Consider the following 19861-nt stretch of genomic DNA (forward strand, 5'->3'; position numbering starts at 1 on the left):
GAGATGAAATCCTTCCCGTAACTTAAATCACGTTTTCATTGTTTTACATCAGATGGTCAGACGATAACAAAAAAAACCACCCAAACTTATGTAAACGAAACTGAATGTCTCAATCATCCTTTATTAGGGGGAGAAAACACTTCTTTTCCCATAAAGTTGGTCCATATTGTAAGTCTGGTAATGTTATTTCCTCAATTCAAACCTCTCTGAAGGAAGCACAGCTCGTTCTTTCTTAGAAAAAAAAGGAAATCCGTTTTAAAATACAGCTGGAGCTGTTGCGTAGGGGATTTTTTAGCATGGCAACAAAAGGCATGATTAATGTATATGGGTGTGGCCGCCGGAGTAATCCCACTGATGTAATTCTGGAAAAAAATGACGCATGTCGCAGAACGCGAAAGGGGAGAGAATAATTTTCAACTTTCACCTCACCTCTTGAAAGGTCTACGTTTACATTTTAAAAACAAGAGAAATTGAAGTTATAATTGACGCTGAGGTTTACGGGTTTTACGTTAAACGTTTTTGTAAATATTTAACAGACCTATGCTTCTGTTTTTTTTCCCCTGCTATTATCATTTAATCTAATTAAATTCATTCCGGGTCTGGGTGATTCCCCTGCTTCCTTTCTTTGGGCTTGTAAACAGTGGTGGGATTCAAATAATTTAACTAATTTAATAATTTAATAATTTAATAATTTAGGGTTTTCTGCCTTAATGACTGGGTGGGTGGGCGTGGCCATGGTGGGCGTGGCCAAGGGGTGTGACAGGCAGCACTTGGCCTCCACCCCACTGCCCCCCATTTTGGGCCGAGGCGGCCTCCCTGAAGCCTCATGGGAGCGAAAATGGCCCCGGGGGGGCACGGTTCACCCCACCCGCACCCCATTTTGGCCCTAATAGGCCTCCCTGCACTTACTTGGGAGCCAAAATGGGGTGCATGTGGACTCATGGAAGGGGTGGGGAGGGGAGGGGCCAGCCAGCAATTTAACTACCGGTTCGTGTGAACCGGCTGAATCCCACTATTATTTGTAAACTTTCTGCTTGATCACTTTTTCTAGAACTTTCCCAAGGATTGAGGTCTCTGTAGGGACCCCCATTCTACTTTTTTTTTTAAAAAGAAAAACTGGAAATATATTAATTCTTCTCAAACTTTCTGGCGGTTCTCAGTTCCAGCCAGGAATTCCCTAAGATTACAGTCAGAGATTGTGAGATCATGTCTGCCAAATCCTTTAGCCTCTTGAGATTAGATCCACCTCCCTTCATTCAAAGACGCTTGGTTTTCTTTCATCACTTCCCTGCCTATGTTGACATACATTTCTCTTCTGTCTTCTTCTCTCCTTGGTGAAAGTTCTAACAAAGTTGACCAAAAGACAGATGCAAAAAGGGAATTAAGCCTTTCAGCTTTGTTCCCTGTTTTCTCCTTGCCAACTTCTCAACCAGTTGACCAACTGTTTTGCATATTTCCTTTTCCTTCTGCACAAGCCTTTTGGAGTGATTCTTCATATTTCTTGCAAGGTTCAACTCATTTTGAGGTTCAACTGCCTTAATCCTTTCATTTTTCAGAACATCCAATCCTCCTCAACTGTTTCTCTCTTCAAGATCTCCAGCTATGGAATCTTTCTACTTTTCCCCAGTTGCTTGTTGAGGTCAACTCTCTTGAAATCCAAAATATTCATCTGGCTAACATCAGTTCTCCATTTTCCAAACTACCAGAAGGCAAGACAAGAAACAATGGATTGAAACTGATCGAGGAGAGAAGCAACCTGGAATTAAGGAGAAACTTCCTAACAGTGAGGACAAACAGTGAGGACCAGAGGAACAGAGGTTGCCTTCAGAAGTTGTAGGTGCTTCATCACTGGTGGTTTTTATGAAGAGACTGGACAGCCATTTGTCTTAAATGTTATGGGGTCTCCTGCTAGAGCAGTGGGTTATTAGAAGACCTCCAAGGTCTATTCTGATTGATTGATTGAAATATGGCAACTTCTAAAATTACATAGTCATGTTCTCCCTTCTGTTGATTTCAACTCTCTTGAAAGAAGAGAAATCCAGAACGTTCATCTGATTAACATTGGTTCTTTCTGCCTGGAATATGGTGAATTCTAAAAATCACATGATCTTTTTTCTGCCAATTGTCCATCAACTTCCACTTCTTGGTAGCCAGTGTAACTCATCTCCAGGTTTTCCTTCTTTGCCTTTTGAATCATGAACTGGATGGGAGGAGACTATTGTGATAGAAAGATCGGATTGGTCGAGGCGGAGCAGCGCATTGTGACATAGGAATGTCACGTCATCATCATCATCAACAGCAAGATAGCATCCCGGCTGTCATCTCTTTGGCTGCGTTGCTTTGATCTGTGGACCTCCAGATCTTTGTGCAGGTAGGAGGCGGAGCCTGTACGACGTGGCTTGGCGGGACAACAATGAAGGTGGCAAGTCTGCTTCTATCTATTTTGGTTGCCCGGCTCCCTCAGTTGGTGACCGGACGTTCCTATGGGATCTTCTGTAAAGGATTGACACGGACTCTCCTCGTCTTCTTTGAACTGGCCTGGAAATTCCACATCAACTTCTCCTACCTGTATCTGGTCACTTCCATGATATTCAACGTCAGGCTACAGGTAATGTCGGAGGGAGGATTCAACCCAGGAGCCCAACATGGCTCATCCCGTTATCTGCTTTAATTTTTGCAATCCACTTGGGTTCACCCATTGTTCAACCCATGGATTGTACGGTCATGGGCAAACCACAGTTCCTGGGCTCGTGTCTCACATGAAGCAGAAACCAAGTTAACATGATGATGGTTTATGGCAGGGGTGGGTTCCACTTACCTTCGCTACTGGTTCGCAACTGGGACCGTGCGCGCAACGCTTCTGCACATGCGCAGACTGTCCGTGATGATGTCCAGGTGGGTGGGCGGAGCTTGCTGTCGCCGCTACCAGTTCACAGGAACTGGGGCGAACTGGTAGAAACCCACCGCTGGTTTGTGTTGACCTCCTACAATCAAATAATGGTTTACTGAAGTGACTCCATTTTCTGGGTTTACACTACCCGTGTTTACCAGGGGTGAAATCCAGCAGGTTCTGACAGGTTCTGTAGAACCAGTAGCAGAAATTTTGAGCAGTTCAGAGAACTGGCAATACTACCTCTGGCTGGCCCCAGAGTGGGATGGGAATGGAGATTTTGCAATATCCTTCCCCAGGAGTAGGGAGGGAATGGGGATTTTGCAGTATCCTTCTCCTGCCACGCCCACCAAGCCATGCTCACAGAACTGGTAGTAAAAAAAATTGGATTTCACCACACGCTGGCAGCCAAGTAACTGAGTTAATTTGTTTTCTGAGCTCATACAATATACTGGTTCCTAAACTTTAAAAAAATGTCAGGTTCGCACACAATGCACATAAGGCCAAGCCACAGAAAGCAATTAGTCCGATGCGTACATGATGTGCGCGCCCAGTGACTAAACATGGAACATGATTAAATCATCAGAGAATCATGAGCAATGGGCAAGGTATAACATGCCCCCTAGTCAATCATGTTGATACTGGAGCTTGCAATATTTACCTATGGCTAAGTCAATGATTTGTTAAGGTAATGCACCTGTCTAGACTTATATTGCTGAATCACCTGGTAACTTCAGGAGATGGCTTCTTGCAACACCAGCGCATAGAATTTAAATCTTCACTATTTATTTCTTCTCTCCGATCAAGAACCATTTACTGCATACACATCGCTCGATTTTGCCAGGCAGCAATTCACATTCACGATCATATAATTAAGGATGCCAGACATGGGTTAATATAATAGATTTAATATGATAGCGGTGTATTAGCATTCCTAACTTTTATTTATCTCAGCTTCAGTGTCATTGTTGAAACGGGTGTAATTTTTTTCCCCCTGATTATATTTAATGCCAGCTCTAAGTCACTTTTTTCAGTGCTGTTTTTCAAACTGTTGTAAGTTGAGGTCTACCTTGTAGTATAAATTCCCTTTCAATGCATTCTTCTCATGATGGTTAGTAACGGGTGGGATTCAGCTGGTTCGGATCGTGTTGTGACCCAGGCCCATGTAAGTAGTAGGAAAATCAGTCAGTGAAAAAACAAACAAACTTTATTCGAACAGCTGAGAACGACTTCATCCCCAGCGTCGTTCAACTAAATTAAAGCAAATTCCTCCCAACACAAATTCCTCAGTCCTATCGCAAACCTTGGTCCAATTAGGCAAACTGCCAAAGGCCTTTCTTGGCAAACGTTCAGAAATCACAGATACAAAAATAAATACAAGACGTAGACGAAGAAGACGACGAAGCTACCAACGTTGTTTTCCGGCAAAGCCCAAACGCCGTTGCTGGTCTGTTTTAAGCCTTATGGGAGGGGCCAATCATCTCTTGGCCCTACTCCGGAGTTGTCCTCTTTGCTTGAGCTGCTCTTGCCTTCTGGCAGCTCTGCACATGCGTGCACTAGGAACAGGCTCCTCCTGTTCCTCTGCCTCTCTGATGTCCGACTCTGAAGGCTCCGGAGTCCGCACATCACTCCCAGATGGCCCTGGCCCCATCTCTGCCTCCGACGCAGAGCCCTCATCCGGGCCTTCCCCAGCCTCCAGGACTGGCCCCTGTTCTTCCTCAGCCTCATCGCTGTTCGACTCCACTGTCAGCTCCGCAGGCTGCTGGCAGATCACAACAGACCGGTTCAGGCGAACCGGATGCTAATTTTACATCTAGTTCACAGAACCGGTAGTTGCAAGGACTGGCTGGCCACGCCCACCCTGCCCTGCCCCTCCCAGGAGTCTCCACGCATCCCGTTTTGGATGCGAGGTTAAGTGCAGGGTAACCATCTAGAACAGTGATGGCGAACCTTTTCGGCACTGAGTGACCAAACTGGAATTTGCGTGCATGCACGTGCCAGCCAGCTGGTCTTCGCGTGCCCTAGAGCACTAGAAGCCTGAAGACAGCTGGCCAGCATGCACATGCCTGTTTTTGGCTGTTTTCATGTGTTTTGGGTGTTTTTGGGTGTTTTCAGGGCGTTTTTCGGGCTATTTTCAGGGCGTTTTTTGGGGCTGCGGCACCCATGAAAACCAGCTGGAAACGGCACACGTGCCCACAGAGAGGGCTTTGTGTGCCACCTTTGGCACGCGTGCCATAGGTTCGCCATCACGGATCTAGACTTAGCAGGAACTCCACGGATCAAAGCTAACAATAAACGCGGTGCAACGTTCCATTTTATTTTTGAAGGAAGTGACACTCAGGAATCATAGTAGATTATGACATCATAGAGTGCTTCCTGACGTCTTACTGGTCGGAATGAGGGATTGTTGCCTAATAAATATTCTGCTATTTCATTTGCTGGAGGATGGGCAAGCGATGTACAAGACTGAACTTCAAAGGCCAAAGGGTTAAGCGGCAGTAACCTAGTTGTAGAAGGAAAGCGAAGGAACGAGACACTAAAGATCGAGCAATGTAAGTCTTTGAAGTGTCATAACACTTGTTCTATGGACTTCAAAATGAGACAGGAGCTGCTTAAGGGTACGGTTCTGCCTGATAGAAATGGCGCAGAAAACTTCCGTGTTATATAATAAAGAGATTCTCATTTCACACCAAGCTTTTATGGAGTTCTTCTATAATTCCAAAAATATACATTGTTTAAGAAGAGATTGGACAACCATCTTTCCGAAATGGTTTAGGGCAGTGATGGTGAACTTTTCAGCAATGAGTGCCCAAACCTGGTTTTTGCCCATTTTTCAGGCTGTTTTCAGGCTGTTTTTCGGCCCAAAAACGGCTTGAAAATGGCTGAAAAACAGCCCAGAAAATGGCCTGTTTTTGCCCATTTTTTGGGCTGTTTTCAGGCTGTTTTTCAGCCCGAAAATGGCTTGAAAATGGCTGAAAAACAGCCCAGAAAATGGCCTGTTTTTGCCCATTTTTCGGGCTGTTTTCAGGCTGTTTTTCAGCCCGAAAACAGCTTCAAAATGGCTGAAAAACAGCCCAGAAAATGGCCTGGTTTTGCCCATTTTTCAAGCTGTTTTCAGGCTGTTTTTTGGCCCAAAAACGGCTTGAAAATGTCCGAAAAGCAGCCCAGAAAATGGCCTGATTTTTGGCCGTTTTCAGGCTGTTTTCTGGTGCTCCGGTGCCCGCGAAGACCAGGTGGAGCAGGAAACCAGAAGAGCAGCGGGTGACGGCATTTATGCCCACAGAGAGGACTCTGGCATGTGTGCCATAGGTTCACCATACAGATATAGGGTTTACTGCTTAAGCAGGAGGTTGGATTGGAAGACCTCCAAAGTCCCTTCCAATAAACATTCAATCTATGTTAGATTGAGAAACGTAGAAATTTGAAGGTCGGAAGGGATCTTGAAAAACCAGAAGATCTCCAAACTCCCAACCTTATGATTCCGTAGGGCAGGAATTCCCAAAACATCGCATACAAATGTCTTTCAATCTTTGCTTGAAAAATCTCCAGCGATGGAGCCTCTGCCACTGCAGGAAGCCAACTGCTTAAAGCCAGGAATTTCTTCCTTATTGTAAGTTTGGATCTTCTGTAAAGTTTCCAACTGTTGCGTGTTTTTTCTATCAGGGCAGTATGGGAAGGAGCCATACTGCTTCCACTTTCGCCTTTCAGCCCCAATCTGGGAGCCTTGCCAGGCAGTCGCTTTCGCGACAAACTATTTCTGTGTTAAATTTATATTTACTGACAAAGAAATAAAGGGGGACTAGTATAGATCTATTTCAAGCTATGTAGCTCTCATCAGCTAGCCATACCCTTCTGGGATTCGAACTTGGGCTGCTTGCATATTAGGTAGATGTATTAACCTCTAAGCCAGGGGGTCAGCAACCTGCTGCTCTGGAGCCGCATGTGGCTCTTTCATCCCTCTGCTGTGGCTCCCTGTTGCTGGTCGGCTCCACAATTGATAGAGCTTTCAGTTAGGACAGGTAGAGGAAAAAAGATGCTGTGCTAGGAGGAGACTCTATGGTGGGGGAATAGGACTTCCGGTCAGCAGAGGAAAAAGGACGCTGTGCTAGGAGGAGACTCTATGGCGGAGGAACTGGACTTCTGGTCAGCAGAGGAAAAAGGACGCTGTGCTAGGAGGAGACTCTATGGTGGAGGAACTGGACTTCTGGTCAGCAGGGGAAAACGGATGCCGTGCTAGGAGGAGACTCTATGGTGGGGGAACCGACTTCCAGTCGGCAGAGGAAAAAAGACGCTGCGCTAGGAGGAGACTATGATGGGGGAACCAGACTTCCGGTCGGCTCCAGAATTGAATGGGGGCTTCCGGTTAGGACCTTTGTGGCTCTTTGAGTGTTTAAGGTTGCCGAACCCTGTTAAGCTACAGGTTCTCCTCACTTTGTCAGTTGTACCAGGGGAGAAATTGTTTTTTTCTATCAGGATAACCTGGTCTACCCAAATATGGAATAGGAGCATACTGCTTCCCTTTCCAACAGTTGGTTCTTGTCCAGCAGTGGGTTTCAGATTATGTTACTACCGGTTCGCTGCGCGTGTGCCCACTCACTTCATTCGTGCGTATGCCCGGTTCGTGTGCGTCCCTGCCTTTTGCGCGTGTGCCTGGCCTTCCGCGCGTGCGCTTTAGTCTTGCACATGCCTTCCACGCGTGTGCCCGGCCTCAAAAACATGTCTAAATAGGATGGCATAGAGCTGGGGCAGATAGGTGGGGGGGGCAGGCCTACCTGCGATTTCCACTACCGGTTCGGCCGAACCGATATGAACCGGCTGAATAGCACCTCTGTTCTTGTCCAACTCTTGTTGACTTGCCTGTATTTTCCCGTTATTTTTTTTTGCTTTATCGCAGGTTCATATTGAGATCCATTAAATTGTGACTTACGTTGCCAAGGAAGGCCGCTCACCGTATCCTGGGCTTCACGACCATGCAGAGCGTCGAGGACCGAGTGACAGACCTCTCTGTTCTGACTATGGCCCAGGAAGAGGAGCTGGGACAGCAGCTGCAGGAAAGTGGCTTGGATCAGCCACAAGAGATCCTTCACCTTCCAAATATCCACACCTTAATGGCTCACTCCCAGGCCAGCAACAACCATTTGCAAAAGGAATTCTTCTCCCTAAAGATCAGGAACTGCCCTCTCTTCAACGCTGTCCCACTCCCCCATATTGGTAAAAAAGTCCTGCCCAACCTGAGCCAGGTGACCAACGGAATCGTGTCTTCCAAGGAGTCCCTCAACCTGCATTTCTTACCAGAAAACCAGCTCTTGGAGAAGATCTTCAGGTACTTCGATAGCACCTCGGTAACAGGTTGGCAAGAGAAGGCTCAAGGGGTCCTTAGCGAGCTGGGCAAGTGGAGCTCCTCCAGGGAAAACTTTGTACAATTTGCACACTTCTGGCTATCTGAACTCCAAAACGACCAGAAGCAACAGTTGTTGGAACTGGAACTGGGGGTGATCGAAGATGACGTCCATCTTGCGTTCCTAGAAGGATTGGACTCCAAGGGCCTTCAGCCTTCCGAGTTGAGTTCCATCTTGTTGGTTGCCCTGAGCGAATATCCAATGGGGCTGGCCAGCCATCAGCACCCCTACATTTTCCTAGATTACTTGAACCTCATGTCTTCGCCCAACACATCCGGATACAGGGAAATGCTTTCCAACATCCAGTATCCGAGCAAAAACCCTCAGATCACTCAGTGGCTGCTCGCTATACGAGAATTTGCCCTTGCGAATCTCTGGCACGCTATGGTCAAGGTAAACAACCCAGGTGGGAAATGGGGGCAGGAGGAGAAAAGGATTGTAAACTGGCTTATATGCAGGGGTGGGGCTGCTGGGGGTTCGCAGGGGTTCGGAAGAACCTCTAGCTAAGATTCTGTGCAGTTCGGAGAACCCCCAAATCCCACTCCTGGCTGGCCCTGCCCATCCCACCCCGCCCCTCCCAGGAGTCCCCACACGGCCCATTTTGGATGCAGATATGCAGGGTGCATGTGGAGGTTCAGGGAGGGCAAAAAACGGCCCTACCAGAAGTTCGGAAACGCCAGAAATGGGCCTGTTTCCAGCCTCTGGAGCCTGGGGAGGCCATTTTCGCACTCCCAGAGGCTCAAGGAAAGCCTCTGGAGCCCGGGGAGGACAACTGCCCCCCCCAGGTGGTGCAGGAGGCCGACTAGGCCACGCCCACCATGGTCACGCTCACCCAGCAACCGGGCAGAGAACCCCTTGCTAAAATTTTTGAAGCCCACCCCTGCTTATATGTTGTTGTTTTTAACGTTGTCCATGTGCCGAGACTGCACATACAGTGTGGTTTAAAAACACCCTAGAAAACGAACATTAAGTAAGCAGCTTTAGTCCGCTGATCCACCAAGGCTCTTTCTCCCAACTAAATTGGGTAAATTTTACCCAACTAAGTAATGCTATCAGTGCTAGAAGGGGTAATAAATAGAGAGCAAACCCTACTCCCTTCTAGCACTGATGAAGTTACCGTATTTTTCGGAGTATAAGACACACTTCCCCACCCCAAAAGAGGGTGAAAATTTGGCTGCGTCTTATACACCGAATGTAGCCCCACCCACCCGCCGGCCCCTACCCGCTGGCCTCTGCCTCCCAGCAATTTACCACCTTGCAGCAAACAGCCTGTTTCAGCTTGAGCACAGCCTGATTAGCACAAGCAGCTGATTGTCGGTTGGATCAGCCTCCCAACTGTCAGCTGTTTCAGACTGCAGGGATTGCCATGGCCTATTGCCGTGCGGGCCTCCGCTGTTTGCTGCAAGGAGGCAAATTGCTGGGAGGCAAAAAATGTTTTCTTGTGCTAATCAGGCTTTGCTGAAAATGAAAATGAAACTAAAGCAGGCTGTTTGCTGATTGCTGCAAGGAGGCAAATTGCTGAGAGGCAGAGGCAGATTTTTTTTTCTTGCTTAGTTAGGTGCGTCTTATAGTCCGGAGTGTCTTATACTCCGAAAAATACAGTACCTAGGGGGGCAATGAAATGTCTGCAAGAAAACGAAGGGGCCCACAGTTCAACTCTGAGCTACAGATATTCTCTTCTTTTTATGAATAACTGTCCGAGCTGTGATTGTATATGCTTTTCTTACCATAATAATTTCTTTTTAAATGTTGATGAATTAGAGAGATTTGGAGCTAGTTAATTTGCACGTTCACATACTAAGTTTCCTAATTTTGAAATTCAGTTCTATAAGGCGTTGGTCAGTACCCAACTCTCTTGTGAAGCAGCCATCAAGAGTCCTAGTCCTGCTCCCAAACAAGAAACTAGTGAAGTCATGAAAGAAAGGTAAAGATATTGACAGCCATAAAATCTCCTTAACAATATACATTTTTTGCAAGGAATCCTTGACTTAAGACCACAAGTGGGACGGGAACTTCCATTGTAGGTTGTTGCCATCGTAAGCGAGTCAGACCCAGGTTTATGACAATATTTACGACGGTTGTTAAACGAATCACACAAGTTGTTCAAAGAAACCAGCTACCCCAATGGACGATTTTTTTGCCAGAAATCAGCAAAAAAAAAAACCTCGCCAGTTGCTATCACGTGACTGCAGAATGCTACAACTGGCCGTAAATGTAAGCTGGTTGCCAAGTGCTCAAATTGCAATCACATGATTGTGGGGATGGTACGACGGGTCGTAAGTGTGAGTACAAGTAACACGTCACTTTTTCCAAGATTGCCATAGCTTTGAACTGTGCAGTCATAATGTAAGAGGTTGCAGAAAAAAATGCTTTTAAAAGCCTCTGACGATCAGGCAACTCAGCTGGAATCGTCAGAGGCTTTTAAAGGCATTTTTTTTCTACAACCTCTTCGGCTGAAGAGGTTGTAAAAAAAAATGCTTTTAAAAGGCTCTGTCGATCCCAGCTGAGTTGCCTGATCGTCAGAGGCTTTTTTTTTTTCTTTTAAAAGCATTTTTTTCTACAACCTCTTGAGGTTGTAGAAAAAATGCTTTTAAAAGGCTCTGACGATCCCAGCTGAGCCGCGTAATCATCAGAGGCTTTTTTTTTTACTTTTAAAAGTAAAATATTTACATTGGATGTGGAGTCTTTTGCTAGAGAGCAGATTCCTTCAGCTGCTGTCAAATCTGATTAGAACACAGTTTAACAAAAGAGGCTTCTGGATAAGCAGAGATCTTTTCAAATAGAAATAAGGTATGCATACAACAAAATTGTGTCTTGAAGCGGATGATGGAATTGCTGGTTCACACCACTGGAGGGGGTTAGAGGCCAGATGTTTGCAATTCCTAAAGCTGGGCGATTTTACTTCTTCCTTGAAGGAATCACTTGTATCAACTTTGAAATGTCTTCGTTGCTGGTCCTTTTGCAAACGGTTTAGACTATTCACGTCTTTGCTTTTCTCCTCCTAAGAGCTCTGCAGGCTGTCCAGTGGGGATACGCCGATGTTTTGGATTATCTGGTCAGAAGCCAGAAGCTGGACCTGAGCATCGTGGATGAAAAAAACCGAAATCTTTTATTTCTGGCCACAATCTATGACCAGTCTAAGATTCTGGAGTATTTTCTTGAAATGGTCAGTTGCGTGCAAGAAACCTTGGATGATTGCAGATTTTCCAAAGATAGTGTAACTAATTTAACAACTGCAGCAGGAGTGGGATTCAGCCGGTTTGGACCGGTTCGGGTGAATCGGATGCTAATTTTACATCTGGTTCGCCGAACTGGTTGCAAGGACTGACTGGCCCCGCCTACCCAGCCCTGCCCGTCCCAGGAGTCTCCACGCGGCTCATTTTGGATGCGAGGTAAGTGCAGCGCCTGCGCGGAAGCTCTGGGAGGCGAAAAATGGGCCTCCCAGAAGTTCCGGAAGTCCGGAAATGGGCCCGTTTCCGCCCTCCAGAGGGCCTCCAGAACCCAGGGGAGGCTGTTTTTGCCCTCCTGGAGGCTCGAAGAAGCCTCCAGAGCCTGGGGAGGGCGAAAAGCCGCTCCCCCATCCCAGTGCAGGAGGCTGAGTAGGCCACACCCTCGTGGCCACATCCACCCAGCAACTGGGCAGAGAATCGGTTGCTAAAATTTTTCAATCCTACTCCTGAACTGCAGTGAATCATTTAACAAACTGTGGCCAGGAAGGTCGTAACATGGAGCAAAACTCACTTAAGAGCTGTCTCGCGTAGCAAGAGAAATTTTTGGGCTCAACTGTGGTCGTAAATCGAGAACGACCTGTAGTGGAGCTTTTTTCAAGCTATGTTCTTTCCTGCTGATGCCTTCCATGTCTTGATTTGCAGGCTCTTCCCGTACCTGACATAAACCAGGCAGCCGAAAATGGGAACACTCCTCTCCACGCTGCAGTGAACACTGGCAAAATGCATCTAATTTCTCTGCTTTTACATTATCCTGGGATTAACGTGAACGTCCAAAATCCCCAGTGTGATGGGGCAACTCCGTTGCACCTGGCAATTGTTTATGGTAAATATTAAATCTTGCTACCAGTACTAGGACAATGGCCTTAGAAGAACCAAGGAAAACCCACAAAGATTTGCGATTGTGCCGAAGAAGCTTGGTGAGGTTTTCAAATGAGGAGGGAAGACAATTCAGATTGGAATAGCTTGGGAATTGGGGTTTCCCTTCCATTGTCCTAGTACAGGGGTCGGCAACCTGCGGCTCTGGAGCCGCATGTGGCTCTTTCATCCCTCTGCTGCAGCTCCCTGTTGCTGGTCGGCTCCACAATTGATGGGGCTGTTGATTAGGACAGGTAGAAGAAAAAGTGCTAGGAGGAGACTCTATGGTGGGGGAACTGACTGCCGGTCAACAGAGGAAAAAGGACGGTGTGATAGGAGGAGACTCTATGGTGGGGGAACCGGACTTCCGGTCGGCTCCAGAATTGAATGGGGGCTTCCGATTTTGTGGCTCTTTGAGTGTTTACGGTTGCTGACCCCTGTCCTAGTAAAAAAATGTCTACTTCTTCCTCGTCCAACCTATCAGTATGTGTAGGATGGAAATTTACATTAAAAAAGAAAATGTTACATTAAAGGGATAGTCCTTGACTTATGACCAAAATTGAGCTCAAAATTTCCAATGCTAAGCAAGGCAGTTAAGTGAATTTTGCCCCATTTTACGACCTTTCCTGCCACAGTTGTTAAGTGAATCACTGCAATTAAGTTAGTAACATGATCGTTAAATAAATCTGGCTTGATTTGACTTGTTAAGAAAGTCACAAAAGGGAATCCCGTGACCTGGGACGCCGCAACTGTCATAAGTACATGCCAGTTGCCAAGGGTCTGAATTTTGATCATGTGACCATGGGGATGCCTTGATGGTCGCAAGTGTGAGGACCCGTTGTAAGTCCCTTTTTCACTTTGAACGGTCACTAAACGAATAGTTGTAAATCGAGGGCTACTTGTAGATTAATCCTCCTCCATCAGCCCAACTTGCCACAGAAGGTTGTAGTTTTAAGAAGAAAATAATTCCAATGTAATGAGTTTATATTAGATATAAATCTAATCAGGAATAAGTAATTAATAGAGAAGCCAAATTAAATCTCATGGCAGTTTTAGAATAAATGGAGAGAGGGAGTCATTTCATAAAATTTCTTTTTCTTTCTTTCTTTCTTTCTTTCTTTCTTTCTTTCTTTCTTTCTTTCTTTCTTTCTTCTTTCTTTCTTTCTTTCCTTTTTTCTTTCTTTCTTCTTTCTCTTTTTCCTTCCTTCCTTTTCTTTCTCGCTTTCTTTTTCCTTCTTTCTTTCCTTCCTTCCTTTTCTTTCTCTCTCTCACTTCCTTTTTCCTTCTTTCCTTCCTTCCTTCCTTCCTCTTTTTTCTTTCTTTCTTCTTTCTCTCTTTTTCCTTCCTTCTTTCCTTCTTTTTCTTTCTCTCTTGTTTTCTTTTTCCCTTCCTTCCTTTTCTTTCTCTCTCTCTCTCGCTTTCTTTTTCCTTCCTTCCTTCCTTTTCTTTCTCTCTCTCTTGCTTTTTTCCTTCCTTCCTTCCTTTTCTTTCTCTTTTGCTTTCTTTTTCCTTCCTTCCTTTTCTTTCTCTCTCGCTTTCTTTTTCCTTCCTTCCTTCCTTTTCTTTCTCTCTCTCTCACTTTTTTTCCTTCCTTCCTTCCCTCCCTCCCTCCCTCCCTCCCTCCTTTTTTCTTTCTTTCTTTCTTTCTTTCTTTCTTTCTTTCTTTCTTTCTTTCTTTCTTTCTTTCTTTCTTCCTTCCTTCCTTCCTTCCTTCCTTCCTTCCTTCCTTCCTTCCTTTCTTTCAGGGCATCTGGGCATTTGCTATTTACTGCTGAATGCTGCCGCAGATGTAAATAGCGTGATGGGAGGCCTGAATCCTTTGCAGCTCGCCGAAATGTTTGGCAATGAAGCCATCACCGGTTTGATCAAAATGCACGTGAAGAAAACTCAGCTCGAAAACACCATCTTCGCTCGATCCGCCTCCGAAGGAAATTCTATCGAATTTTAACAAATGCGTCTTTTCTAGGTTTTTTTGTTGTTGTTGTTGTTTTCCTTTTATAGTAAAGCTTCTTTTCAAACTTGGGACGTCTTTTTCATCCAACCTGTTGTGTCCTGGTTGCTATTAATTCCAATCACACCTCCTCGCACGCTTAATTCCACTGGAGTTCTACCCTCGGTTACGTCTGGATTTTCTGGTCATGCTGGTTTGACAATCCAACTTGGAGGCAACGGAGGAACTGTTGGAAGAAAAATGGGAATCGCTTTTTTTGGGGGGGGGGCAAAAATACGAAGCAGGCCAAACTGTGGTCTTCTTCCAGAGCTTAGGTTGAACTGTGGATATTTATGTCCAATACAAGTAGAAGAAGGACTGAAGGTTGATCTCTTGGAAGAGATAAATTAAGGTTCTTCCCTCTCTGATTTACAACTTCTACCTTGATGGGGATACAAACATGGTCTTCTCAGTAGACCAACTCTGTAGACTAGGAGTCAGCAACCTGCAGCTCTGGAGCCTCATGTGGCTCTTTCATCCCTCTGCTGCGGCTCTCCACAATTGATAGGGCTTTCGGCAGGGGTGGGTTCTAAATTTTTTTACTACCGGTTCTGTGGGCGTGGCTTATTTTGTGGGTGTGGCTTGGAGGTCATGTGACTAGGTGGGCGTGGCTAGCTGGTGAGAGTCATTTCTGGAAGATCCTCGCACTTACGACCAAGTCCTTGCACTTACGACCCGACTCATTTGTTTGCTTTTAACACTGATCAGCTGTAGGGCGGCCCTTTGAAGCCCCGCGGCAAGAGTTTAAACAGTTTTTTTCCCTCTAGTCATCAGCTGGGACTCAGGAGGCAGCAATAGATTGCGGGTGGGACCAAATAAAAGGTAAGAATAACGTGGGTCGGGGGTGGGGGGGAGGGCGGGGTGGGGAGAACCAGTTCGGTGACATCATATCGTCACCGCTACCGGCTCGGCCGAACCGGACTGAACCGGGAGGAACCCACCACTGGCTTTCGGTTAGGACAGATAGAGGAAAAAGAATGCCGTGCTACGAGGAGACTCTATGGTGGGGGGAAACAGGACTTCTGGTCAGCTCCAGAATTGAACGGGGGCTCCCGATTAGGCCCTTTGTGGCTCTTTGAGTGTTTAAGGTTGCCGAACCCTGCTGTAGACTGAGTTCCTATGGTCCATCAAGCACCAAAATTGGCCTGTTATATATAAGCAGCTCTTCATTTGTTGAAAAATACATTTTGGGGGGGGGCATTCATCTATGATGTAGGCAGTGGTGAAATCCGGTCGGATCTCTCCGTCTCGTGCGAACTGGTAGTGCCGGCGGTGGGAGGCTCCGCCCACCCGCTGGGACGTCATTACATCCCGTTTTTAACAGGACGTGCGCAGAAGAGGCACGCGTACTCACACTCCCGAACTGGTAGCGAAGATAAGTGGATTTCACCGCTGGAATGAGAGAAAATATGGAAACAGGAAAGGAAGACATGAGGAATAATGTCCCAAAGTGCTTTTCCAAAAGGCAACTGGACTTTTTTTTTGTTTGTTTTTTGTTTAACCTTGAAAACATTTCGCTTCTCATCCAGAACTGAAGTCCAGGGGAAGGATATTGCAAAATCCCCATTCCCACCCCAGTCCAGGGGAAGGATACTGCAAAATCCCCATTCCCTCCCCACTCCAGAGGAAAGATATTGCAAAATCTCCATTCCCACCCTACTCTGGGGCCAGCCAGAGGTGGCATTTGCCGGTTCTCCGAACTACTCAAAATTTCCGCTACCGGTTCTCCAGAACCTGTCAGAACCTGCTGGATTTCACCCCTGAAGTAGTCTCATTTGGGCAAGTAAGCTGTATTTGTAAAATAAATGTTCAGGGTTTTCCTCAGCCCCTCATCGCAGTGGCTTAAAAAAAAAAAGAAACTTATCAGAATTATTCATTTTGAAATTGTAAGGGCTGTGGTATGCATGTGAAGTTTTCTTTACTGGCTTCGATTAGTTTCATGAAGTTACTTGAAGAGGGGTTTCCAGCAGACGTTCTTCAGCCGAAGAATTTGAGAACTTGAGCAGCACGTAGGTGGCCTACAGAGACCACGAAGCCACAGTTGGAAACATAAGAGTGTCAGTGATGCCTGAAGATCTCCCACGTCTTAACCTCAGCAGACGGGCTGATTCACTGCTAAAGCACAGCTTGTTGCGCTTGTGAACCTCGTTGTCGTTGCGAAGGTTAGACGTTAATATGGATGCCTTTCGTTGCACTGTTTTTAACATGCAAAAGAATGAGCAGTCCTGATATTGAGATAGGTAGGTAGGTAGGTAGGTAGGTAGGTAGGTAGGTAGAGAGATAGATAGATAGATAGATAGATAGATAGATAGATAGATAGATAGATAGATAGATAGATATAGAGAGAATGAGAGACAGAGAGAAAGAATGACAGAGAAGAGAGAGAGAAATAGAGAGAATGAGAGACAGACAGACCGGGAGGGAGAGAGAGACACAGAGAGAGAGAGAGACAGAGAATGACAGAGAGAGAGAAAGATAAAGAGATAGAGACAGAGAGAGATAGAGAATGAGAGACAGACAGATGGAGAGAGAGAGAGAGAGAATGAGAGAGAGGGGGGAGGGGGAGAAATAGAGACAGGCAGAGAATGAGAGAATGAGAGAGAGAGAGAGAAAGTCAGTGAGTGAGAGACAGAGAGAGAATGTCAGAGAGAGAGAAAGATAAAGAGATAGAGACAGAGAGAGATAGAGAATGAGAGACAGACAGATGGAGAGAGAGAGAGAGAGAATGAGAGAGAGGGGAAGAGGGGGAGAAATAGAGACAGGCAGAGAATGAGAGAATGAAAGAGAGAGAGAGAGAGAGACAGTCAGTGAGTGAGAGACAGAGAGAGAATGTCAGAGAGAGAGAAAGATAAAGAGAGAGAGAGGGAGAGACAGAGAGAGATAGAGAATAAGAGAGACAGATGGGGGGAGAGAGAGAGAGAGAATGGAAAATTTGCTTCGCCTCTTTTGAATTGAATTGAACTGAATACAAGTCGACCACAATTGAGCCCCAAATTTCCATTGCTAAGTGAGACAGTTCAATGAGTTCCATTTTATGGACTTTTATGACATTTCTTGCCAGAGTTGTTAAGCAAATCACTGCCGCTAATACCAAGGCTGTAAAGTGAAACTGGCTTCCTCGTTGACTTTGCTCGTCAGGAGGTTGCAAAAGGGGATTGCGTGACGATCCGGGACGCTGCAACTGTCATAAATGCGAGTCAGTTGCCAAGCATCCGAATTTTGATTACGTGACCGTGGGGTGAACGCTGCAACGGTCATAAGTGTGAAAATCAGTCATAAGTCACTTTTTTGTCAGTGCCGTTTGTAACTTCACCGAATGAACTGTTGTAAGCCGTGGACTACCTGCACAATAACAACACAACCCCATAACAACACAACCCCATACCACACCCCATACCATAATATCATCATTTCAAATTGGCAGCCGGCTCCACCGACTGTACCTCCGATTCGTTTTGCAGCTTGTCCGTCAAGACTTATTTGGGGCTCTTCAGACCACCTAAGGGACATGGTGGCTCAATGGCTAAGACGCTGAGCTTGTCGATCGAAAGCTCAGCAGTTCAGCGGTTCAAATCCCTAGCGCCGCGTAATGGGATGAGCTCCCATTACTTGTCCCAGCTTCTGCCAACCTAGCAGTTCGAAAGCACGTAAAAATAAAAATGCAAGTAGAAAAATAGGGACCACCTTTGGTGGGAAGGTAACGGCGTTCCGTGCGCCTTTGGCGTTGAGTCATGCCGGCCACATGACCACGGAGACGTCTTCGGACAGCGCTGGCTCTTCGGCTTTGAAACGGAGATGAGCACTGCCCCCTAGAGCCGGAAACGATCAGCACGTATGTGCGAGGGGAACCTTTACCTTTAGACCTCCGAACTCCAACGTTTTGCACGCCACGACGCTGTGCTTTAGTGGCGCAACCACCAACACCCCTGCCCTCCCACAATCAGCTCCTGTCCAAAGTCCGGCCACAATTCCCCGCTTGACCTTCCCCAGCACTGCAAGAAACATCCAAATCGCTCCCTTAATCACACTTCTCCTGCGCGAGCTGCACTGGCTCCCGGTGGCCTTCCGGGTGCGCTTCAAGGTTTTGGTTACCACCTTTAGAGCGCTCCATGGCTTAGGACCTGGGTACTTACGGGACCGCCTTCTGCCACCAGTAGCCTCTCACCGGCCACTACGCTCACATAGAGAGGGACTCCTCAGGGTGCCGTCGGCCAAACAGTGTCGACTGGCGGCCTCCAGGGGGAGAGCCTTCTCTGTGGGGGCACCCGCCATCTGGAACGAGCTCCCCCCCCCCAGAGATACGGACGATCCCGGATTTACGCACCTTCCGCCATGCCCTTTTTATTTCAGCAGGCTGGCCTGGCCTAACTTTCCCTTTTAAATTGGAAATTGTAAATTTGTTTTAAAATTATTAGGGGTGTTTTAATTTGTTTTGGGCCAAATTATTTCATGGGTTTTTATATTGTCTTTTCAATTTTTGTAGTTTGTGTGTTTTTATCTTTTTTGGCTGTTCACCGCCCTGAGTCCTTCCGGGAGTAGGGCGGTATATAAATCCAATAAAATAAAAAAAATTAAAATTAAAATTAAACTTAAATTTAATAAGTAAATTTAATAAGTAAGTAAACTGACACCCAAATCAAGGTGCCACTAAACACCAGCAAGCCAGCCTGGCCTAAATTTCTCCCCTTTCTTTTTAATTTTTTAAACTGAAATTTTAATTTGTTTTAAATTATTGGGATTTTTAATTGTCTCGGGCTAAATTATTTAATTTGGTTTCAAATTGTTTCTAACTTTTGTATTTATGTATTTTATCCTGTGCCTGTTCACCTCCCTGAGTCCTTCGGGAGTAGGGCTGTATATAAATTTAATAAAACAAACAAAACATAAAACAAAACCTCCAGCTTCCCAGGGTACCAAATCCTACGAACATCGATGGATGGAGAGGATGCCGATCTTCCCCACACCCCAATATCGTTTTTTTGGGGTGGGTGGGTGGGTGGGTACCAAATCCTATGAATTTGGTACTCCTTTGGGGGGTGGGGGGTGGGTACCAAATCCTATGAACATTGATGGATGGAGAGGATGCCCATCTTCCCCAGACCCCAATATCGGATTTTTTTGGGGGGGGTACCAAATCCTACGAATTTGGTACTCCTTTGGGGGGTGGGGGGTGGGTACCAAATCCTAAAAACATCGATGGATGGAGAGGATGCCCATCTTCCCCAGACCCCAATATCGGGTTTTTTTTGGGGGGCTACCAAATCCTACGAATTTGGTACTCCTTTGGGGGGTAGGGGTGGGTGGGTACCAAATCCTACGAACATCGATGGATGGAGAGGATGCCCATCTTCCCCAGACCCCAATATCGGATTTTTTTGGGGGGGGGTACCAAATCCTACGAATTTGGTACTCCTTTGGGGGGTGGGGGGGTACCAAATCCGACAAACATCGATGGATGGAGAGGATGCCCATCTTCCCCAGACCCCAATATCAGTTT

General features: G+C 46.2%; 2 protein-coding genes across 2 annotated transcripts; both read left to right on the plus strand.

The window, feature by feature from the left end:
• The first annotated feature begins 92 nt into the window (after window positions 1–92).
• On the plus strand, window positions 93–7866 carry SMIM10L3 (small integral membrane protein 10 like 3). The gene is made up of 2 exons (XM_087878542.1): window positions 93–2608; window positions 7785–7866. The coding sequence occupies exons 1-2, from the start codon at window positions 2414–2416 to the stop codon at window positions 7803–7805; spliced, it is 216 nt and encodes a 71-aa protein (XP_087734668.1). The 5' UTR covers window positions 93–2413; the 3' UTR covers window positions 7806–7866.
• FAM220A (family with sequence similarity 220 member A) lies at window positions 7785–14392 on the plus strand. The gene is made up of 5 exons (XM_087878541.1): window positions 7785–8682; window positions 10113–10213; window positions 11296–11455; window positions 12162–12342; window positions 14120–14392. Exons 1-5 carry the CDS (start codon window positions 7861–7863, stop codon window positions 14320–14322), a joined length of 1467 nt encoding a protein of 488 aa, XP_087734667.1. The 5' UTR covers window positions 7785–7860; the 3' UTR covers window positions 14323–14392.
• The last annotated feature ends 5469 nt before the right edge of the window (window positions 14393–19861 follow it).

The sequence above is a fragment of the Pantherophis guttatus genome, chromosome 14 (genome assembly GCF_059756535.1).
Source record: "Pantherophis guttatus breed Tessera chromosome 14, ASM5975653v1, whole genome shotgun sequence".
In the NCBI taxonomy this organism is placed as follows: Eukaryota; Metazoa; Chordata; class Lepidosauria; order Squamata; family Colubridae; genus Pantherophis; species Pantherophis guttatus.